This window comes from Halichoerus grypus, chromosome 3 (genome assembly GCF_964656455.1).
Source record: "Halichoerus grypus chromosome 3, mHalGry1.hap1.1, whole genome shotgun sequence".
Taxonomy (NCBI): Eukaryota; Metazoa; Chordata; class Mammalia; order Carnivora; family Phocidae; genus Halichoerus; species Halichoerus grypus.
The window spans coordinates 194,086,418-194,110,819 of record NC_135714.1 but is presented as its reverse complement, the minus strand read 5'-3'; the positions used below and the strand labels follow the sequence as shown (position 1 = coordinate 194,110,819).

General features: G+C 44.0%; 1 protein-coding gene across 3 annotated transcripts in view; it reads left to right on the top strand.

Annotated features, from left to right (window-relative positions):
- The window catches only part of WWC2 (WW and C2 domain containing 2), a 201,897-nt gene that overhangs the window by 170,054 nt on the left and 7,441 nt on the right, over nt 1-24,402 (top strand). For all 3 annotated transcript variants that reach the window (XR_013446669.1, XM_036071321.2, XM_036071322.2), the window contains 5 exons: nt 624-760; nt 2,946-3,144; nt 4,340-4,504; nt 5,774-5,866; nt 8,474-8,716. Coding sequence is in view for 2 of the 3 variants with exons in the window: in XM_036071321.2 (XP_035927214.1) it covers nt 624-760; nt 2,946-3,144; nt 4,340-4,504; nt 5,774-5,866; nt 8,474-8,716 (837 nt within the window). In the remaining variant the exon portion in view is untranslated. The remainder of the gene's footprint in view (nt 1-623; nt 761-2,945; nt 3,145-4,339; nt 4,505-5,773; nt 5,867-8,473; nt 8,717-24,402) is intronic.

The window sequence follows — 24,402 nt, the reverse complement described above, 5'->3', positions numbered from 1 at the left end:
ATTTTCCTCTCCCTAGGAAAAAAAAAGACCTAGGACCATAAAGAAACTGAAGCATCTGCTTCCTCTTTTAGCCTTGTCACAGCTGGGTTTTGTTCAGTTTCTCACCTCTTGCTTTCACATATGCCACTTAGGAACAAGCAAATAGCACACCAAGAATATTGTACAGAATACCGGACTCACTACAGGTCCTTTCTCTGGCCCCTCGCGTGCTGCCTGCTGTGGTGGTTCAGCTTGGTTTTCATCTTGGCATCCTACTGATCTTGCCAGTGTCCTGCACAGCTGTAGTTTTAGCCTGTGCGCCCCGCCATTAGATCTGACACCGTCCCCAAGGGAGAAGAGTGACAGTGATGTCGCTTCACCTCCTTGTACTTTCTTCTCCCTGGGATCTTGGCCTCTAGTCCTGATTGCCGGTGTTGCTCTTTCCTTGCTTTAAAACAGCTGGAGTTTGGTTTGTTTGTTGCTCTTTGTCTTATTTTATTCAGCTTTCATATTTGTTCTCAGCAGAAGGATTGGGTCCCGTACCACCTTCTTTTTCACAACTGGAAGCTTACGTCCCCATCTGATGAGTTTTTAAATCATGTCTCACAGTAGATGCTGTTCAGTACCTTATTTCTATTCCCCAGGATGCAGTGTCAGCCTTACTTGCAAGGACATCAGCCGAGCTGTTGGCTGTGGAACAGGAATTAGCACAGCAAGAAGAAGAAGAAGAAGAAGAAGAACCTGGGCAGGAAGAAGAGCAAAGAGGTCCAGATGGAGATTGGTAAAAACAGTTGTTTCCTTTTGCTCTCTGGGAACTCAAAGAGGATGTGTTTAGTTTCTTACAAGAAACTTTCAGGGGAACCTTCATAGGTTCAGATCTTATTACCCTGGAATTTTGGAGAACAGTGCCATGCCAGGGAGCCACCACTAAAGGAAAGACCTTCTTCGGTCATCAGAGAGTCGAAGAAGGCAACAGGGAAATGGCGGGCAGCATCAGCATGAACACAGGAAGGAGGCTCTTTGTTTCTGCTTCCTTCAGTTCTGACACTCTTTCCGGAGCTGTTTGAAATTTTAAGTCTAAAAATACCTGTTTTGAAAGGTGTGGTGGTGTATTGTCCATTCATACATAAATTTAAAACTTACTTTCTTTTTCTTTAAACTACCAGAAGTACCATTGTACCATTTAGGTTCAGGCAAGTCAGAGCACACATTCTAGAAAACAGCTTCTGAGTCGTCACTCTCTATTTGTTACCACTTCCATCTTCTTTTCCTGCTCCCTCCTCATTCTCCACACCCCCACCGATAAAAAAAAAAAAAAAAAAAAAAAAAGAGGTTACTATAGCTTTTGTCTAGATTCACATACAAAAAAGAACTGTTATTTCCTGGTTTGCAGTTTTCTCTAAAAACAAATTTTAGTGAATGCGTCAGTTTTTAAAGTATATATGTAAAATTATTTGGATTGATTTTAATGTATATGTAGTTGCTTATACTGATACGCTTGAATTACTGTTAACACATATGTATAGCGTGTGTGTGTGTGTGTGTGTAAAACTTGTTACAAGCTAACAGTGACAAGATATGTCGTAAATAACAAACTCTTAGACATTTGGAAGGAACAGCTTACTACAGTGATGAACAAAGGCACAGATGTACTTTGTTCTTATCAGAAGCCCTTTACAATGGTTATGAATCAGAGTACTGCAAAAATAATAAATACAAGAGTGATTATAAGGTTCATCATGGTATTTTTAAATACCAAGCCTTCTTTGTGTATGTAAAATACAATTCGTTTCATATACGTTTCAGAAAATACACTTGGTATGTAGCATAAAGGAATTTATAGCTCGCAGAATTCATTGCTAGCTCCCCCGTGCCCACTGCATGACGAGGCGTTTAATTACTGGCGTGTGCCAATTTGTCAGAAAGTCACCAATCACAAATATAGCTCAACTTTGAGTTATCAGTGGAAGAAGTGTTTCCGTTCTAAGGACATGGAACTCAACAGAGCATGAGGTATTCTAAGCCATGCTGGTACTATTACGTTCCTGCCCATGCGGGTTATAGAGACTGTATGTCGTATGTGCATTCTGGAACCCTGCTTATCATGCCACCCCAGCGCATGCCATGGCTTCTGTTAAAGACGAGATCATATGGCATTAGGATTCTTGTGATGTCAGTAGTAAAACTCCCTTTTCCCAGGGTTTTACCCCTGCCTGTAAGCACAGCTGACCATGGACATATTTTTTTTTAAGATTTTACTTTTAAGTACTCTCTACACCCAACGTGGGGCTCGAACTTAAAACCCCAAGATCAAGAGTCGCGTGCTCTTCTGACTGAGCCAGCCAGGCACCTGGATAATGGAGATTTTCGGTGCTTATGTCTTTATTCGCTTTTAGAATAAAGTCATCCTGTTGTATGATTAATTTTACAATAAATAAACATTATAGTGAGTGTCAGTTTTTTAAATGGTGGGGTTAAATTTTATATGTGATTTTTTTTTTAAGATTTTATTTATTTATTTGACAGAGAGAGACACAGCGAGAGAGGGAACACAAGCAGGGGGAGTGGGAGAGGGAGAAGCAGGCTTCCCGCAGAGCAGGGAGCCCGATGTGGGGCTAGATCCCAGGACCCTGGGACCATGACCTGAGCCGAAGGCAGACGCTTAATGACACGACTGAGCCACCCAGGCGTCCCTTTATATGTGATTTTCAGACTATTTCTATTTTAATATCTAGGGATTAGGTCAAATTTCATTCATTTAACTTTCTAGTGCCTAAGTATGGTGCTGTCGCTGCGTGTCGCTCGAGTCAGAGGGCGGTTGTGTCTTTGAGGCGCACGTGAGCTGCAGTTCGCGCCGCAGCCGTGGCTCGAGTCACCGTGCATGAGCCGCGTTCGCTGCGCCGCCCGGGGCGCACACCTGCCTCACCTACCTGGGGCCTGCTTGCCTCTGTCTTGTCGCACCGCAGGTTGACCATGCTGCGAGAGGCCTCTGATGAAATTGCGTCTGAAGAAGAGGCCCCCGTGAAGTTGCCAGAGGGCAGTAGCTGTCCAGGAGACTTGTGCTCGTGCCCGAGCGCGCCCGAGGCGCAGGAGGACGCGGGCAGGAGAGAGCGCGGCTGTGCCGAGGACCGCGGGCGCCAGCCACCTGCCGGGCCGTGCACCCTGGTGAGGACCCGCGGCCGCGCGCCCCGACGCCCCCGTCCGTCGGCACCGCGCAGGCCGAGTCTGTCCCGGCTGTGATCCCGTGTTAGGACTTCGTGCAAAGCTCGTCCTGAGAGGCGTTTGTGGAAATGGGCTGTAAGAGGCAGTGGAAACGCTGTAAAATTTTTAAATGGGCCCCAAATGTTCATTCTTCACTTACATTTTATGTAGGAAGATGAATAGTGCTATTTAGATCTCCATAAATGTCTTCTGAATATGTATTAAAAGCATTTCCAGAATGACTACCGAATTCCAGGATAACTACTTGATTAAGTTTTGTAAATGTAAGTTTATGTCCATCTCAAACCTGAAGTAAACATTTAAAGTTCCTCTTGGTTAGGGTGGGGTTCTGCTCTGGAACGTGGCAGGTGGCTCGGGTTCCCTGCGGGTGCCAGCCAAGTTATGCTAGTTGAGGGAGAGACGTGTGGGTGGAGTGCATTGGGATGCTGGTCATGGAGGCTAGGAAATTCCAGTTCTTTATTCCTGGGGGAAATAGTATTGTACCCTGACCAAAGACTTTTCTTCAATAAACCAATACAAGGCAGGTTGGAATCCTTTTATACACATAAGATCAACAATAACCATCTGCATATGCCTGGAGAGTTTGTATTTTGAGAAACTTCTGTTTTTACTTTTATTTTTCGTTACATTTCCAAAGAGAAGCTAAAAATCCAAACTCAGCTTCAGAGCGTTGCTATTTTCAAATACATATAATTGCATATTCTATATGAAACTGTAACTTTGTAATACATTTTCATTTTCTTGTATGTAATTGCTTCTATCATTATTCTGAAAAAAAGAAAAACCTAATTGGAATGTTGAGCAGCGTTTAATGATGAAGTATTCCTAGATAAGATTTTCTACAGAACCACAATCTCTGTAAATCTTAGCCTTCCTCGTGTGGGTCTGATGTGTTAGAGACGACACCTCCATTTATGGGCGATCCTGTCCTCCCCACGGCGGGTCACTTCCTAACTCGGTGGAGAACCCTCTCCCCGGGTTCCCATCCGGAGTAACACCAAGCCTTCCTCCCCCCAGTGGCCCCAGTGCTGGGTGAGGCTCTGTTGTGAGATTAGATATTTCTTTTGTACTTAGAAGAAAGGAGCAGACAGGTATCCAGGCCCGTCCGCTTCTGACAAATTTCTGACTTCCGTTCCAGGTCGATAAAGAGACAAACACGGAGGAGGCAGGTGATGCCGGGGTGGCGGTTCGCCCCAAAGAGCGCAGCTGCCTGAGCGCTCGGCAGCGGCCCTTCGTGCGGAGCAGCGTGATCGTGCGCTCGCAGACCTTCTCCCCGGGGGAGCGTAACCAGTACATCTGCCGGGTAAGGGGGCCGGGGCCCTGCCCTCCCGCCGGCGAGCGGCCCCCCGAGGACGAGAGACTGTGCACCGGCAGTCTTCAGACTCCGACTGCAGACACACGGGGCTAGAACCGCTATGAAATATACACGAAATAGCACACTCCTATGGGCCTTCTCAGTTGGGGTTTTTTTTTTTTCCTTTTCCTAAATTTAATGTCTCATGAACTCCAAGCCATTTATTTGGCAAACATGTGAAATTAAGGACCTGGCTGCTGAGTATATTTGTACTTCGGTCTGTATTTAGAAACTTAAAATTTTTTGTATTTCTGCAGTACATCCTATATGCTTCAAACCACGTTAATCCCGCAGAACCAAAATTGCGACTTGGGTTTTAGAACAAAAATCATCTTTTAATAATGCCTCTAGACACGGAATAGATTCACAGTTCTGTAGAGAATATGGTGGGATTTGCATCAGTTTGCCAAGTTCTATTTCCGGAAGTATTTATGACTTACAGTAATATAGATTAATAATTATAAAATGGTTTAGAAAATACTTTCAAAATTCTCAATTTATTCATTCAGTTCAACAAATACTTTTATGAAGCACCCGCTGCTAAGCATGTTTCTAAACACTTGGTTGGAATTCCTCTGTGAGCAGAAGAGCCCCAGAGCCCGGCCCTTGCAGAGCTCACATCCTTGTGAGTGGAGCCAAACAGTGAACGTGATGAACAAATTATGAAGTGTCTTGGGTGGGGACCGAGCCTCTGGAAAACCGTAGAGCAAGTTAAGGGGGATTGGGCATGGTGAAAGCAAAGGGTCTCAGGTTTAAGTAGGGTTCAAAGTAAGCATCATTGAGAAGGTGCTGTTTCAGCCGAGACCTGAAGCAGGTGAAAGGGTGAGGACGGGCTGTCTGAGCCAAGGGCATTCTAGGTTGTTCTAAACTGTGACTCAGCTCTGATCTGGTTATAACCCTCTAGGTTATACAGACCTTCCTTTTTAAAAATGAATATTGCAAATTAGCTAAAAATACAAAGGATAATTTTATTTCCAAGTATGTATAATTATCTTAATGTAGGAGTTCTGATAACTACCACCAAAAGGCAATTGTTGAAATTACATAAGAAAACTTAGTTGTTTAAGAAAAGCATAGAACGGAAAAACTTGTTTGGGAAGGATTTTCTTAAAGAAACCACCTCCTCACCACCTGCTTTTACCTGATAAACTTCTCAGTTGTAAACCACTAGCGCTCTGTTATGCAGTGATTTTCTTTTTTTTTATCCTTTGTTGCCAGTTGAATCGAAGTGACAGTGACAGTTCAACCTTGGCTAAAAAATCACTGTTTGTGAGAAACTCCACTGAACGGCGCAGTTTGAGGGTCAAAAGGGTATGTATTCCCCCCAGCAACATCTCCCTGTCTCAGTCCAATCCAGAATCACAAATTGTGAACTGCTGAGCATCATTGCTCCATGCTCTTGGGCCACTGAATGAAGCCACTGTGATTCCAGAGAGACACAGATGTGTTAGTTATGGAGACGGAGGGAGGGTGTGCTTGAGAGCAGCCGTTCAGTGCTGGTTTGGATCCTGTGATAATGAAGCCAGGAAATTCACTTTGCAGTATCGATGGAAAAGGGGCTTGCTGAGTGGGTTGATGGTGCTGTGTCCCCACACTGTCTCTGGCTCTCGAGTAAGAGTGTAACACCCAGGACCTTTTCAGAGGGGCGGATATTCTGCTAAAGGAATACATAGTATTAGCAACTTGCTTCAAAAACAGACATTTTTGGGAAAGCGCCAGTTTTCCTGGAAGCCATAGGTCTCTGAATGAGCCTTAAGGGATAAGTCTGAGAGAATATTTAAATAAATTAAAAGGTTGGACTGTTCAAGTAGTTCAACAATTCCTGCTTACTCACAGCTGAAATGCTAATGAAAGTTACTGGCTTACTAATGATTTGTGTAGTAATAATGGACTAAGCTATTATACTTCCGCTGAGATGTGTTGTTTAAAGAAGCATGAAGCCCTGCGTGTGCTAAGCTCTGTGGGTGAGGGAAGCACCGCCTGCAGGAGGCTCCAGTCTAAAGGAGGCATTCAAGGAGCGCACAGGACTGTTGAACGTGCGGTGGGTGAAAGAAAGGAAGGAACTTGGGCGCCTGGGTGGCTCAGGCGGTTGAGCCTCCGACTCTTGATTTCGGCTCAGCTTATGATCTCGGGGTTGTGGGATCCAACCAGTATCAGGCTCAGCTCTAAGGGAGGAGTTTGCTTGTCCCTCTCCCTCTGCTCCTCCCCCCTGCTTGTGCACCTGTGCTCTCTCTCTCTCATCTCTAAAATGGATAAATAAAATCTTAAAAAAAAAAAAAAAAAGAAGGAGCTCATCTGGTTGGGAGAAGCTAAAAGACTGTGTGCCAGAGGTCCATGGCCTTGACACCTGGATAAAATTTCAAAAGAAGATGGTAGCGGGGTGGGAGGTGGGGAGGAGGGATACCAGTGCGGTCTTCCCAATGTAGTGACATCCCGCTGACAGCACAGAAACAGTTACGGCGGGCGTACTTACACCATAGAAATTGGCGAACCCTACAAGCCATGCTCCGCTCTCCACCCATGCCCCCACCCAGAGCCGCTTGTTAAACGTCGGCCAGCACACCGCTGCACATGGGAGTCCTTAGAAGGGCTCCATCTATATAACCACGAGGAAGGATTTCTGATTCTGAAAAACAATACAGCTGAAGAGTGTGTGTCTCAGTGATTCTGTTGTATAATAGGTTTGTTAGAGCAGAGGCTGAATAGAGGGAACCTAATAAGAATGTTAGAGAACATTACAGCAGTATGTGTTGGGCGAGGAAGAGGAGTGATACAAGCTCTTCATCCCTGGGCGAGGGCTCTGGAACAGGAAGGGGGATGCAGGCCCCCACCCCCATCTGTCATGAGCACCACCGTCATTCCAGATCTTCAAGCCCGAGTACTTCTCAAATTCGAGTCCCTCCCCTCGCATCAAATAGTACCAGTTTTTATTAATAACCTCTTATTTTCCATTCCCACTGCCAGCAGTCTGGGCAAAAAATACCCTCCTTGTTCCCCTCCACTGCTGCATCTTACCCAGCCTCATTGGACTTCCTTTCCTCAAGCAAGCATGACTGGCCCTGAGCAATCTCTCCCTTCCCTGACTTCCTGTGGCACAGCTCACTGCTGGAAGTCTTCAAGGTTATCAAGTGGGCTTCTCTTCCTGGAGTTTGGCCCACCGCCCCCCGCCCCCACCCCAGCAGACATTTAGTCACACATACGCTATAATTATTTCTTGCTAAATAGATAAGATTGGCCCTGGGAAGAGCCCCAGTGATTCACGGGTGAAAGTGGACATTAGACCATGCGAAATGGAGGAAGGAACTGGGATTTAAGCATATTGATCAGAGTAGGGGCTCAGAATCAGAATGACCAGCTACATTCTGGCCGGCACCTACAGAAATGATGGCTAAAGGAGTGCGCTCTGGGGGTGTGGTCACTGGTCTTGAAATGGACGAAGGGTCAGTTTCTTTTATGTCTGTTTCACAGAGGGCAGAAGCTCTGTGTAGTAAATTGGCCAGGCCAGGAGAGGCTATACTAGGGTAACAAGTTAAAAAATCTCTGTGGTTTAAAATAATAAAGGTTTATTTCTCACTCAGCTACATGTTCGTTGCAGGTTGTCTAGATGCTCTGCTCATTTTGTCTTCGCTCGGGACCCACACTGATGGGGCCTCCGCCTCTGAATCTTTGCTGTCCCGCTAGCAGGGGACAGAACTCCTCACATCTCACACTGGCTTGGAAGGGCTTCCGCCCGGAGGTGGAGCATACACATGACTGCCACTCACCTTTCATCGGCCAAAGCAGGTCACCTGGCCGGTGGCGCCTCACTTCAAAGGAGCCAGGAAATGCTGGCTGTCATGTGCCAGGAAGGACAAAGAGCAGAATAATGAGTACCCACATAATAAGGGTGTTTTGTTGTGTTGTTTTCTAACCCTGCAGACGGTTTGCCAGCCAGTCCTGAGAAGAACAGCACAAGAACGCCCAGTGCGCACATCTCTAGACCTAGAACTGGACCTTCAGGCATCTCTAACCCGGCAGAGCCGTCTCAATGATGAGCTGCAGGCCCTCAGGGGCTTGAGGCAAAAGCTGGAGGAGCTGAAAGCTCAGGGAGAGACTGACCTTCCGCTGGGTGTGCTGGAAGATGAGAGGTTCCAGAAGCTCCTGAAACAAGCTGAGAAACAGGTAGAGATCCCAGTGTCCCCACTGTCCCTGAGGGGCGGGCGAAGAGTGGGTCCTAAAGCCTGCCCTGTGGAAGGTCCCCAACTTACACTTGGGTTTGACCAAGTCTTCAGGTCCTTTTGCTGGAACTCAGAACACTTTTTTCCCATCGTCATAGGACTTTTTTTAACCTAGGCTATTGCTAAGAGAGTGGTTACTGCCACCCACCAGGGTACAGATAGAAGGTCCCCCCACCACGTCACCCCCACCCCATTGGCCACCTGCCTGCCAGCAAGGAGCACAGCCGCCAGGGAGAGTGGTGGTCTGTTTCTGCTCAGCAGTTGTCTCTGTCTCAACACGAGACTTGGCAAATAAATACAATATAACTTTTAATATAAATGACAAATTTCATTTGAATTTTCTGAGTAGCTCTTTAAGATTCATGAACCACCTCCGTTGTAAATGCATTGTTCATTTTAATGCTTCTAAATTTTCACATTCTTTCTTTCCTTCAAAAAAGATCACACTCCACATATTGGCATTATTTCCTGCCTTTCACCATACAGGTTACTATACAAAATAAGGTAAAATCACTGATTAAAAACTAGGGTATTTGGGGCGTGCCTGGGTGGCTCAGTTGGTTAAGCATCTGCCTTCAGCTCAGGTCATGATCTTGGGGTCCTGGGATTGAGTCCTGCATCAGGGTCCCTGCTCAGTCGGGAGTCTGCTTCTCTCTTTCCTTCTGCCTCTGTGCTCACTCACTCTCACTCAAAATAAAATAAAATTTTTTTAAAATCTTAAAAAAAAACTAGGGTAATTTTAAGGGAATATTTCTATTGTTCTGCCACCTACCTACAACCAAAATTTTCTGGAACCTGCATATTTATTCAGTTGGTTTATTCTCTGAAGTTTAGAATTCATATTTGGGTATAGGAGAGTATCCACATCCATATGTAATATACAAATAGAATTTTCCACATAGTTGAAATATTACAAATGCCAAAACATTATTCTCTTTCAAGCATTTTGGATAGAAATCTGAAATCGATTATAAACTTTCTTAAACTAATAGAAAATCTTGGGCGCCTGGGTGGCTCAGTTGGTTAAGCGACTGCCTTCGGCTCAGGTCATGATCCTGGAGTCCCGGGATCGAGTCCCGCATCGGGCTCCCTGCTCGGCGGGGAGTCTGCTTCTCCCTCTGACCCTCCCCCCTCTCATGTGCGCTCTCTCTCTCTCTCTCTTTCATTCTCTCTCTCAAATAAATAAAATCTTTAAAAAAAAAAAAACTAATAGAAAATCTTGTCCATAATATAAACTTCCCTTTTTGGCCCGGAGTTATTGTTTGGTCACTAGTGTGTGGTACTATAGCGAAACCGAGTCATTTAATTGACTAGCACTACTAATCCTGGATGGAACTCAGAAACTTAATGAATGAGTTTTAGGGATCAGACTGGTCCCAATAATTTTTAGAGAAAGTTTAGCAACAAAACATATCACTTATCTGTATTATGTCCCACCTGATAGAGAGAAACCTTGGCATACAGTAGAACATCAGTAAGTATCTCTGTTCAGTGGAGAGTTGAATTGTAGGCCTTATGTTTGGTCCTATAGAGACTACCAGGGTAATTAGACACTGCAGCACCCTCTAAGAGCTTATGGATTGGCAAAGGAGATGAGCCAGATACACCAGATCCTCAAGAGAAATCACTTTCTAGTGAGATCAGCAGACGTTTCATGGAGGAAGTAGCAAAGTGGTCTTGAGGGCGGGCAGTGGGATTTCATCCACAGTGGGTTGAGGGGCCAGCAGGTGCAGGAACTGCAGTAGTCAATGTCCAGGGTAGCTCTCGACAGTGAAGGGTCCATAGATATGAGCCCCCAGGAAAGCAGTGCCACAGCGTGACCATTTCTGACAATGGAAAATCGCATTAAAAGCTGAAATCAGCAACTCTTACATTTGTCACCTTGATAATAACCGTTGCTTTTATTCTCTTGAGTCTTTGAATTCATCATCAACAATCATTTCAAACTCTTGGTTGACACTGATGAACTTTAATATCATGGAGAAGCATCACAATCTTTTGACCCCTATGGGTCCAAGGCTTTCAAAGCTGCATTAGAGTTTTACAACTACAGATTTATTTTTTTTTTCAAGATTTTATTTATTCATTTGAGACACAGAGATACAGAGAGAGAGAGAGAGCATGAGCAGGGGCGAGGCAGAGGGAGAGGGAGAAGCAGGCTCCCCGTGGAGCAGGGAGCCCGATGTGGGGCTCGATCCCAGGACCCTGGGATCATGACCTGAGCCGAAGGCAGACACTTAACCATCTGAGCCACCCAGGCGCCCCTACAACTACAGATTTAAACAGAACACTGCATCTTTGGGTTTTTTTATTGTTTGTTTTTGATTTGTCATGATCTGAAATTCCAGATCCTTGGATATCAGTAATTATAAAATCTTTTGGGACTCTTTTTTTTTTTTTACCTTATATCATACTGCTAAATTCATCCGTGAACTGCTTGTTAGTGTAGTTTGTTTTGACGGCTATCTAATCTCCAGTGTGTAGAGAGAGGCTCAGTAAAGCAAAAAGTTAGTTATTTGAAAAAAAACTAAAATAAACAAAAGTAGACAAAGCTCTGGCAAGATCAATGAAGAGAAGATACACATACAGAAAATTATAAAACTAAAGAGGGATAGAATTACAGATAACTTTAAAATGTAAAAGATAAGTGAATAATATCAAAGACATAGGCCCGTAATTTGAACAAATATCTTGGAAAATGGAACATATTAGAATGGGTGAAGGGGGAGAAACAATTGAAAATCCTATACCTCTTAAAGAAATGAAAGCAGTGATTAAAAATCTATCCACAATGGAGAAACATAGGTCTAGATGTTCTGTAGGCAAATTCCACCAAACTTTCAAAGATTATCTCAATTTTATATAAACTCTTCCAGACACCAGAAAAAGAGAGAACACTTCACAACTCATTCTCTGTGACCAACTTCCCTAATACCAAAACTAGACAAAGATATTACCAAAAGGAAAAATCACAGGCCAGTTTCATCCATAAGTATAGATCCAAAAATCCTAAATAAAATGTAAGTAAATATAATCCAACAATGTATGTAAAAGATACTACATTTTGACTATGTTGAATTGCACAAGGATTCTTTATCATTAGAAAAATCATTAGTACAATGAGTCCCCTCAACAGATTAAGGAGGAAAACGCTTGATCAACTCAACAAATGCAGGAAAAATATTGATAAACGTCCGTATTCATTCATGTTTAAAACTCTTGGTAAGTTAAGAAGAGATGACGTCTTTAACTTGGTAGAGAATAACCAAAAGCAAATGCGGTCCTAAATAGACAAACATTGGAATTGTTCTTTAAAATCACACACAGGCATTCAACGCTCTTCTGCTCAACATTGTATTAGAACTTCTAACCGATGTAAGGCAAGAAAAAAGTAGAAGCAGAGAGACGGAAAGGGAGGAGATAAAGCTGTCATCCCTGGCAGATACCATATTGCGTACATTAAAAATCCTCAAGTTCCTACAAAGAATAAGAGAGTTTAACAAGATGTGCAAATGGAAGAATCATTTACAAAAGTCCATTGCATTGCTATTATACACCAACCAGAAACAACTGGAAAATTTAATTATGAAGATATTTTTTACCACAGTATCAAAGAATATCAAGTATGAAGGAATAAATTCAACAAAAATTTGTATTATGTTACAGGGAAAACTTTAAATAACCTTATGAGGAGAGTAAAAAAAAAAAAAAACCTAAATTCATGGAGAAGTATATGCTACATTCGTATAGAGCAGGGGTCAGCAAACTTTTTCCAGGACAGGCCCAAGAAGAAATTTTTTGGCCAGAGGGTTCTCATTCACTAACCTCTCCACTCTGCCATGTAACACAAGAGCCGCCATAGAAGGGACATACATAAATATTTCACTGGGCTGTGTCCTCAGAAAACTTTACCAAAACAGATGCAGGCCATAGTTTGCCACCCTGACCCAGAGGAAGAATTACTATTGTGGAAATAGTCGAGTCTCCTTAAAGTGTCCCACAGATTCGATGTCATTCCAAGCTGAATGCCTACACGGATCTTCCTGGAAATTGGTGCAATTAATGGAAGAAGAAGAATAGCCAACACACTTCTGAAGAAGAAAAACAGAGTGGGACTTGCCCTGCAAGAAATCAGGGGTTGTTAAGCCAGTAAAGTTGGTAGATAGTAAGGATGCAGTGGGAGAATCAGAGACCAACCAATGGCATGGCATCAGGGCCAGAGACAGAAGCACACGCGTGTAGAGCATTGCTGGGTGGGGAGGTAGCAGGTCAGCTTGCGGCAGGAGGACGGACTGTTGAGTCAGTGAAGCTGGGGAAAAGGTCAGGAAAAGATGGCGTTGGATGCCTGCCTTACCTACAAAAATCAACTCCAAATAGATTAAGGACTTAAATATCAAAAATAAAAGTCAAAAACTCATAGTGAGAAATGTGGGGTGCATCTTTTCGTGTTTTGATTTTTTATCTCTTGACATCTGTTCTGTGTCCTCCGTACTTGAAGATAAGGTCGATTGGGGCAGAATTGTTGAGAGTCTTGAATGCTGTGTTGGGGAGCCACCAAAGCTTTCTGAAGAGGAGGCTTCTTTGGGAAACTTGTGGTAGAGATGTGTGTGCGACATCGGCCGGTCCACTTGCCACAAAATACAATGGGGGGAGCTTGGGCAGGATCCAAGCTGTCTGATCCTGATTGAAAGAAACAGGGTTGAAGCATTCCTTTCTGAGATCAAAGTATCATAAATGCACCACTTCCTAGGTGGGTTGGTTTTAGTCTTTCATTGTATAGACTCTGAGACTTCTGCTGGTGTTAATAGATGACTCAAGGTTTGCAGGTTTTTAGGGTGACTCTTGTTTTCCTTCTTCATTAAAGAAATCCTTAGTGCAAGTAGATGAAAACGGAGGGGTATAGGACCCTGCAACCCAGGAGATCTTCAGGGCTCACTTAGATGCATTGTTGAGTCTCTACAAGCCTGCGCTCAAGTAAAAGTTGATGTTTGAGGCACACATGTTCATTTTAAGGATTTGTCCTTTAATGAGCCAGTCAAGAATGTGTATCTGTTCTCAGGTGCAGAAAATACTGGGAGGGCGGTCCTGGGGAACTTGAGCAGAACTGTTCCTGTAAAGGAGAAACAGCTCTTTAACGCAAGTCTTTGCTCTCCTGGGTGCCTTTGGCCTAGCGGGCAAACTCCCATGTAAACGCCCCAGGGGAGCGACAAGGCCACCGTCTTTCTGCTTCTGTGTTACGGCGCCTTACGGTGGATATTCCATCCTGCCTTGGCAGAAATCTCCTCTGCCTCGTTAAAGCCTGCTGAACTTGCTTGCCAGCCATGATTTTTATCCTGTTTTGAGTTTTGCTCGCCCCTTACCCACCACTAGAATACACAGTTGCCTCTTGACTTGCTGGTGGATAGATAAATGCAGCATAGAGTGGTGAGAAACGGTTGGTGGCCCCAGGATAGCTTGGCCACCTGAAGTTAGGCATGGCCCTGGGACCAGGCTGTGCCTTGGTTGGTCCTGGGACCAAGTATCCCTGAAATCCCGGGGTCCAGGGATATTATCAGGTCAAACCTAGGGGTTTGGGGAAGACACCGCTTCATGCCTGAGCCTCAGCAGTTCTGACAGATGATTCTGATCCCAGCATCCCACGTAACGGTCATGGTCACCATCCAGGGAAGTAATGGCAGTGACACGGAGAGAGTGGCCTGTTAACACTTCCCAGGCTACAGCGATCCCTGGCTGCCCTGTTTTCGTACCTATCATATGAGCCCATCCTACTGTTCTTACTGGCGGGAATAATCATGGGACTATCAGGCAGGTTTTCCGGGCATAATACGAAGTTGAACTAAATTCCCTTGTAAGTGACGTCTTTGAAAACTGTTAACAGCTGTGTCAGGCAACCGTTTGTGCGTCGTGGGTGGTATTTTCCCCTCTCATCTCCTAATTATTGGCAGTTTGTCCCCGTTTCAAGTCGCAATCTGAGAAGTGGGTGCCGGCTGTCATCCTGACGGGTGCTCTCATTTCCTGGGCCTACCCCAGAACCAGTGTCTCCTTGAAAGTGCTGCTGAGGGTGTGTGAGGATTTTCGTGCTTCAAACCTCAGCACAACCCACCACGCTTCTGCACAAAGCCACGTACAGTTGGCCTCGCCAGCCGAGTTACCTTGCACGCCACACTGGATGCATTTTGCTCACGGAGCGGGCCTCCTCCCACCACCGTAGCGACACTCGTTCAGAGCTAAGGCAGGAGCAGGGCACTTGGCCTTGCAGCTCCCCGGAAATACTTCAGAGATCCTGGGCGTTTGCTGTTCGTAGCACGACTGCAAAGATCCGGGATCTCTGGAGTGTTGCCCAACGCGGGACATAGGCAGGTCTTGTTCCGGTTTTGGAAAGTGTCTTAGGAAGAGTGACACTTGAGAATTCTTTTCTGTAAAATAGTGGTCTGTTTTTATATTAATTTGCAGTTGTTTAGTCATTAAATTGTACCTATTTATGCATGATTCTGGCCCCATAATAAACTACTGATGATTATAATCATCCTTACAGAAGTTGCATTGATGATTATGCTTAGAAATTTAATTATATCTTAATAGAGGTTTTCTGATCTGTATATCTGACAAACCGGCACTTAGTTGGTTTCATAATCAGTTTGCACAGCAAGATACTGAGGGAGAAGAAGAGCTGAAGGAGGGTCTGCTTGCGATTGTGCGGAGCGTGGGCTAAACACGCCTGTCCCCCTGCGTCACTAAGGGGGTGCAGCCTCGAGCAGAGCAGAGGCGAGGTAGGGGGGGAAGGACATGGCCCCTGGGTGCTGCTTGCTCGCCGTAGGGCGGCCCCCGGGAGCCCTGCACACCGCATCTCACAGGCCTCCTCTGGCAGAAGGAGGAAAGAATCGCTCTGGCAGGGGCATGTGTGGGTGCCAGGCCATCCCGCGGCACATGTGGCTTCAACGGGAGAGTCTCCGGCAGGGGCGGGAGGCTCAGAGAAGGGACACGAGGGGAGACCCTGGGGGTGCCTCCATGAAGTCCCCCAGACTCCACAGGGAGCTGATGACCACAAGGGCAGCAGGAAAGGAAGAGGGTCTGGGCTCACATGTCAGGGGTGTCTGATTCAGAGTGAGAATCTCGTTTTCCAGTTCTCATCAAGAAAATTCCAGCATTGATGGAGTACTTGGAATAAACATGAAGATGTGTCTAAATAATTAAGGGGATTAAGAGCTGAGGTGGTTGTCTTCATGATTTTATTCAAGTTTCCATACCATTGCTATCAGTTTCCTAGATTTTTAGTGTGAACGGCAGATGGGGACGCTATCAACAGCTCAGTACAAACTCCTTTGTTAGAGTTGATGCGCATATAAACAAAATGCTATATTTGTGTGCACGGTACAGGGCTGAGCTCTCTACCCAGCCTGCTGATATCTGGTGAAAAAGTCTGGTAGACGTTGGAGGTCCCAGCTGAGGGTCTAAGTGTGAAGGAAGAGAGTGACTGTACCAGCAAAGGCCCGGGAGCGCGGCGGGATGGGCGCTACATTCTCTTTACCAGGTCTGCTTTCTCACTGCCGTTCTCCTTCCTTCCTGTCATAGCTCCTTCCTTCCTCGTCTGACAAACTAAAGACAAATCAGCCTTAAAAAATGCCATAAAAATGTGCCTATGTGGGGCTTCTATTTTTCCCGTGCTCAAGTAGGATTTTACATATTTAATCTACAAAATAAGAGGATTGGATCAGATGACCCCCGAGATCCCTTGCAGTTGCAAAATCTGTAATCTGTCTGAATCAGATCTAACATGCTTTCTGTATAAGTGAAGATGTGGGGAGATGTGTGGAACTGGAAGGCTGCGGGGCCCCGGAGCCAAACCGTTAGGGCACAGGCCGTGCTTCGAGGATCCCGCAGTCCGAGGTGAGATGGGGTTCCCTGAGGCTTTTCCATCTAAAGGCGTCCGCAGCTGGGTCTTCCACAGGCCACGAGAGCAGCGCTCATACGAACTGTAGGAGCTGCACTAAGCCCGCCGTCCCTGCATCTTTTCTTCCTTCTGCCCAAGGACGGCTGTCGTCTCAAGCAACAGGGAGGATGGAGCGCTCAAAGCCAAGTGCATGCAAACCATCGTAAAACCATCTGATTCCCGAGGACAGCTGGTTTTTTCTCTTTACGCTTACCAACTCTGTATAGAGACGACTTGAGCTGCATACTTGGCTTTCTCACCACTAAAGTTTGGAACAGACTCGTCTGCGAAAATACAGACGATTTCAGTGGTGTACCTTTCATTATGGCCACAAACGTTGGTAACCACTATGGACTTCTCTCTCCTGCTTGCTCCTCATTTCCACATCCACTTCTTTGTACACATGCGCACACAACACGCTGCCCTTTGATTCCCACCATTTCCCTGAAGTAGTGGGGATTTGTGGGATTTTCAGCAGCCCGGTCATAAAATGCCTGACGGTGAGCAAAGAGCCTGCCAATTGCCATAAAAAATACAGCTCCCAGAAAAGCAGTTACTTGAAGGCAGCAGCAGGTCCTGGATTTGCCTCCCTTGTCAGGAAGGCTGTCAGGTCTCAGGGTCGCACTCCATAACCTGCCTCCTTTGTGGCAGAAGGTCTGTTTTGTAGCTCAGAATAAAAACGGAATCAGAGTCCGTGGCTTCGTGTATCACACAACCCCTCAGGAAGCCGAGCAAGAAACGTAGGACCATAAATTCGGACTGGATCGTGTTCCTTACTCTGTTAGGCTTCTCAACGTGGCTGTAAGTAAATCACTGGACCTTTCTGCAGGTCAGGCGTCCATGGCATAAACTAAAGGTTAATCGTACTCTTCTGGAGTCTGGGGCATAAAAAGTGGCTTCCGAGCCTGTGAATCAGGCAGCTTATCATGACTTGTTGGGTGAGGAGAGGGGAGGGGTGCTGAGGAAGGGTTGGTATTTTTCCAAAGGAGCCTCATGTTGCTTACAAAGCAGAAATTTCTTTTTCTTCCTCAGAGTGTTTCCCTGTCAAAACGCCAAAGTTCTGTGATGCTAGCCTTTTTTTAAAGCTTAAAATAATACAGATGTTAACATTTTTTAAAGCTAGAATCTGCTAAAAAAACCATGTGTCAAAGATACTAATACACTTCATTCAACAAAATAATTCTTACTGATTACAATGAAGTATTCAGCATGGAGATTTAACTGCCTGAAAGTCGGCTACTCTTATTAACAGCTGACAAAAATTTCATGATGTATTTGGTCACCCAGATTTTGAGAGAGATACAGATGTGTGGGTACAGATCAAACACATAGACAAATAGAGTTTTCAGTGAAGTATGCGCTTATTCAGCGGGGAGAGGAAGATGTTTCATGGTCAGTCTTATTTTGCCCAGAAGAAACAGATTTCAAAGTGATTTTGCAGTGCCCACAACACGCTGGAAAGGCAGTAGCCATCAGCCTTATTTAGAGGGACCATCTTACCAGTGTTCTTCCGCAGCGGGTAAAACAGACCCCCGCAGTTCCATTCCTGTGGAAGGTGACCGAAGGTGGGACAGGGCCCGGGGAGCCTGTTGTAATTCTCATCTGATAAAATAGATCCCGGAGAAACTGGGCCAGATTTTCTTACCCAAGTATACCCAGCACGTACCTTCTCTCTCTGGCCTTTTCCGACCTGTCCGTTGCTTAAGTCAATAAGCAGACGGCTATGTTAAGATTGATTTATTCATGTTCCGTGTTGCCAAGAATTAGGATAGCAGCAATGCTTTTGTCTACGTACCAGCTTACCAATCTGATAGACCTCATCACGGGAGAAGTCATTTGTTTCTGTTTACGAAGTCAGTGATTCCTTCTCTGGGACCTAATGAAAAAGTATCTGTTTTCTAAAGGCAAGACTTCACAAAGTAACTAAAAGATCCCATTTGTCCCCTTTGAATTCGAATGACATCAATTTGGAATCTCCGAGTGACGGCTAAACTATCTCACCAATTGCAAAATAATCAAGAGAGAATTATTACTTAGCAAATAAAGGCCGCCTTTCTAAACAGAATCTTTCAAAACAGGCAGAGGAAAGTGGGGCAGTAAAAAATATCTGGAAAAGGATCCTTTGTGGTGAAAAAAATCAGAAGTTAACTGCAGGGGATTATGGTTAGCAAAGTACTAGGAGTGCCCTTTTGCAGGATATTTAGCTTTCCATAAAGTGGTGTGAGTATGCTTGATGCTTCGTAAGTACTTGCTGGATAAGTAAATTTTTAAAAATCTTATCTTTCCGAAAAGGGCCACAGCATTTTTACCTTCAGATTTACAGGGAGTAAGTACACTTGCGCTTTGAGAATATTTTAAAATTTAAAAAGATTTTCTTTAGCTGAAAAATTACCATATGCTTATTGTTCAAAGCCAAATAATACAGAACTGTAGAAAGCAAAAAGCAGTGATGCCTCGTGGAAGTCCCATTCCCCTTGGCATTTGTCCTTCCGGTTCCTTCTTATGCCGTGTATGTGTGTTAGTGTTATTTGGAAGGGTTACACAAAAATAGGGTCATGAAGACAAATTGTCGCAAAACTTGATTTTCTCCCCCCACCTAATTCTATGTTCTTCTATGAAAAATAGCTGTCCATTTTAGTAAATGTTGCTGTAATTCATTATTTTTAAGGCATTCACCTGTGTAGATACATCGTAATTATTTATTTATTCTAATGACAATTTCCCATATTTTCAGTTATTGGACAATTTGGAAATGAGCATTCCTGTACATTTTGGGACACCGTTCAGGATTCAGTAGTGTTTCCAAAGCATAAATGCCTAGTAGTAGAGTGGCTGGTCCTGTCAGTTTGGCTGCAAACCAACCACAGGCAAAGGTCTCGTCTGTCAAGTCTTTTAAGGCTAAAACTTTGTTCTTTCCTTTCCTGGCCTTGACAGAGTCTGAAGCAGTGGGCGTATATGGGAAGACAAGATCCTTATAATCCCCCTTTTGCCAGCACCAGTCTTTTCTCCTTCCAAAGTTTATAACAGAAAGACTTGGCTTTTTCAAGTCCAGGAGGATCTCAATGATGGGATTGTCCAGTCAATTTAGATTGTAGGCTGCAGGCGACCACCCTTAGCAAAGCTGTTTTTTCTTCCCTCTCTTTGTGCCAGTGCTGACTTCTGGCCTGAGTTGATCTCTGTCTTGTAAGATTTTGCCCTAAGCTACCAACAAACACCGACATTCTAAATTTTCCCAACCATATCCTTTACAGCCCCAGCTGCCACCACCATGACCAGTGGCCCCCGCTAAGCAGCGCTACGTTTCATATTGTGTTATTGGAGCACAGCCCTTGGGAGGCCATGGGGAGAGAGGCTGACCAGTGCTCGGGGCGGGGCGCCTCCCACATGAACTGAGTCTCCCTGGCCTCTAACTCCCTTCCCCCCAACACCCAGAACCTCCCCCCCACACTTTGGGGGGGCCACATGTGACTCCAGAGGCTTCCTCCTGGGCAGTTGTAGCACAGCCCTCTCACCTCCGGAGGCTCAGGCATTGGGACATACACCCTGCTGTCCCTCGGACTCCCAGTCCCTTAAATGTTCACAGTCTGGTGGTGAGAATGGTGTCACTGATGAGACATGTTTATTTGCCATTTGTGTTTATTCTGTGAGACACCTGCTCATACCCAGTGCCCTTTTTTTTCTGTTACGTCCTATTTTTCTCCTTGAAAGACCTCTTTCTACACCTATCTGTTATTTGAGTTACAAATGGGTTTGTTGACTCTATCATTTGTCTTTTGAACACCTTTCAAGTGAGAGAAGTGCAGGTGTTTGCTCGAATCTGAATCTAAATCTGTCAGTCTTTATTTTCTGGCCTTCTGGAGAGCTTTTGTGGTAGTCAGTCATCACTGGAAAAAACCCAACGCTGTTCTAAATCTTTTGAGAGTTACTGAAGCACATTAATCTTAAAAATCATCATCTAAAAGCCTGTTTTTCCCACAGACTGACACTCATTCCTTCAGCCTGTGTCCACTGCACCCCCACTGTGTGCAGGCGTGTGGAGGCGCTGGGGAGTCTGGCACCGAGGAGGGCAGACAAGGCCCCACCCTCAAGCCACTTCCGAAAGGGAGGCAGGGTAAGGGTGCCTTGAAAAGAATCTCTAGTTCCTGTGCTGCCCACAGGTCTCATTGTGAAAATGGCTGGTACTTGGTAAATGTGCCAGAGAGAGCCCGAGACACAGATTTGAGTAAACCAAGTCACGTTGCATCTTGTCAAGGATAAAAGGAACGGTGGTTTCTGTTGGAGAAGAGCAGCAATGTGGTCATCTCCAGCACGAGGGAGCTTCCTAGAGCGTGCTTGGCGGGCTCGGTTTCCCCAACACCCTGGGGAGGATTAGGAGGGAAGCTACCCTGTTTCACCACCAAAAATTCTGTTTAGAATTCATTTTCTTAAAGCAGCTTCCCAAACAAATGCCAAAAAGCCAATTCACATAGTTATAAGATCTCACTCTTTCCCCAAACTCAAAGTAACTTAAATTAGATTTCTGTTTCTGTCAGGTGAGGATAACTACTGTTTTTGAGTCTGTATTGACAAGACTGCTTCTAGATGACATTTCCCTTCATTAAGTATGTATGTAATGAGAAGTCTCCAGCCATTTGACTTAATATAATTCATTTTATAACACAACATCACAAGCAGCTTCTGCAAATAGAGGCAGTTTTCAAAAACAAACCACTGGCTTAAAAATCTTTATTGTGCACTTGGACCTCTATAAATTATGTTAAACAGATGCCAAAAAAACCCAAACCAAAACAACAACAACAAAAAAACCCAGATACAGTCCCTGCCCTTCTGAAGTGTATGGACCCATGTAAACAGCTCAGACCCCAAGGTGAACCGTGAGCCAAAACCCTAAATTAACAACCAGACAGCCTCTTTGCTTTACATGCAGGTGGGAGTCAATGCCTTTGTGGAGGTCAGCTTCTACATAATGGATAAGTCACATAATTTCCAAATATGAAGGGGCGAGGAGTAACAAGTAGCACATTTATACCTAAGCCTCATTTCCTATTTCACAGTTCACTTATGTAGCTAAGGAATTGTCCTTTTAGATGATGTGTTCTTAAGCTCTAAGTCAAATTAAACAAAATTGTGATTATTTTCTCCCTGATAGTGGGGTAATACAAATGCAGAATTCTATATGGATACGGATGTAGCTATAGATGCATGCAGATATACTCATATTGTGGATAGTTTTCAAAAAAAAGAAGGACATGCCTGCTTTTATCTCCTGTAAATCTAATGTAACCAAATGTACATTTATCTAGATGCTTAAATTGCTAACTCCCACTTCAGTGAACATTGCAGCATGGAAATAACTTAAATATGTGATTCCAGAAGGTTAATTAAATAATTATGCTCTAGCTATTAAAGGATCTTATCAAACTATTAAAAAGTTATGGATTTCCATTTCCTGGACTGGCCTATAAGGAAATCACTACTTTGCCCTAACAACAAGGAAAGAAAATGAACAAACTGAAAAATCAGTAACTCTTCTTAGATCTGTCAGGAAAATGAGGTCATGGGTCAAAACATTGCCCCCAGAATTGGAGAGACAGGCAGCACAGAAAATGACAACTCACCAGAGCAGAGACTCTGAGGGAACCAGTACCAGGGTAAGAGAACCTAGACTATAATTGATGAATCCTGGAGGCTCCATGTAGACAAGCCTAAGAGTTAAAAACTCCAGGGGACTGGCCATGGGAAGCCCCCACACTTTTGTGAATTCCCATCTAGGAGCTCTACTCTTAGTGAATATCAGAAAAGAAAATCTGTGCTTCCACCAGAGAGAGGAAAATGTTGAAATACAACAGAGCATTCTGATAACAAGAGCTGCCCTCAGGAGCAACTGTTTTACAAGAGTCTAACTTAGAAAAGTTTTATGAGAGCCTAACCAACTTGGGGGAAGATAAATACCCACTCCAGCCACCCTGTGTCACCTAAGGGATGCAGGGGGACTGAGAAGCAATTGTGAAGTTCTCAGTTGGGGGCACAGGCTCCTCCAAAGACTGGACTTAATCATAAGACTATAAAAGACTTCCTGTCCCCCACACCTCCGCTTCATTACTAAAGACCTACTTACAGAGTTCCATTCAGCCGGTACATTATGTCTGTTTGGCCTTCAACATAAAATCACCAGGCATACTGAAAGAAGAGACAGAAAAAAACATCAGAACCAGACTTAGACATGGCAGGGATGTTGGAATTAGGAGACCAGGAATTTAAAACAACTATGATTAATGCACTAAGGGCTCTGATGGGAAAAGTAGACAACATGCAAGAATAGATGATGAATATAAGCTGAAAGAAAAAGGAAATTCTAAGAAAGAAAAAAAATACTAGACATTGAAAACACTAAAAGAAATGAAGAATACCTTCGATGGGCTTGTTAGCAGACTAGATATGGATGAAGAAAGAATCTCTGAACTTGAGGAAATGTCAGTAGAAACTTTCAAAACTGAAACTCAAGAGAAAAAAGACTGAGGGGGGTAAAAAAGGAACAGGATATCTGAGAACTGTGGGACAACTACAAAAGGTGTGACTTACACATAATGGGAGCACCAGCACAAGAAAGAGAAAAACAGAAGAAATATTTAAAGCATAATGATTGAGAAGTTGTCCAAATTAGTGTCAGACATGAAACTACAGATCCAGGAAGCCCAGAGAACATGCAGGATAAATGCAGAACAAACAAATCAAAAAACCCTCTACCTAGGCATATCACATTCAAAGCAGAAAATCAAAGATACAGGAAAAATCTTGAAAGAGGCCAGAGTAACTTCTACAGGAGCAAAGATAAGAATTACATCTGACTTCTCCAAAGCCATGCAAGCAAGGAGAGTGGAGTGAAATATTTAAGGTGTTGAGAGGAAAAACAAACCACCAACTGAGAATTCTATAGCCTACAAAATTATCCTTCAGAACTGAAAGAGAAGTACTTTCTTAGACAAATGAAAGTTGAGAAAAATTGTTGTCAGTAGACCTGCCTAGCAAGAAATGTTAACAGAAGCTCTTCAGAGAGTAGGAAAATAGTATAGGCCAGAAACTAGGATCTACATAAAGAAAGGAAGAACATTGAAGAAGGAATTAGTGACAGTAAAGTTAAAACTTTTATTTTTCTTATTCTTAATTAATCTAACATGACAGTTCAGAATAATGATAGCAACAATGTATTTGACATATATATATGCTTGTGTGTAAGTGAAATGAATGACAGCAATGATACAAGGGACAACAGGGAGATATTAGGAATATTTTATTATTATATGGTACTTGCACTACCCGTAAAGTACTGTGGTATTTTGCATATTGCAAAATATTGGACAACCACTTAAAAATGTTTTAAAAAGTATAATTGACATGCTAAGAAAGGAGAGAAAATGGTAATATAGGATGCTCAATTAAAACCACAAAAGGCAGCAAAAGAGTAGAAGGCAAAAACAAAGAACAAGAGCAGTGACAAGAAAACAATAATAAATATGGTAGATATCATTCCAGCTATATCAATAATCACTTTATTTTTTCAAGACTTTATTTTTAAGTAATCTCTGCACCCAACATGAAGCTCCAATTCACAACCCCAAGATTAAGAGTCCCATGCTCTACTGACTGAGCCAGTCAGGTGCCCCTCGATAATCACTTTAAACATTAATGATCTGAATTTG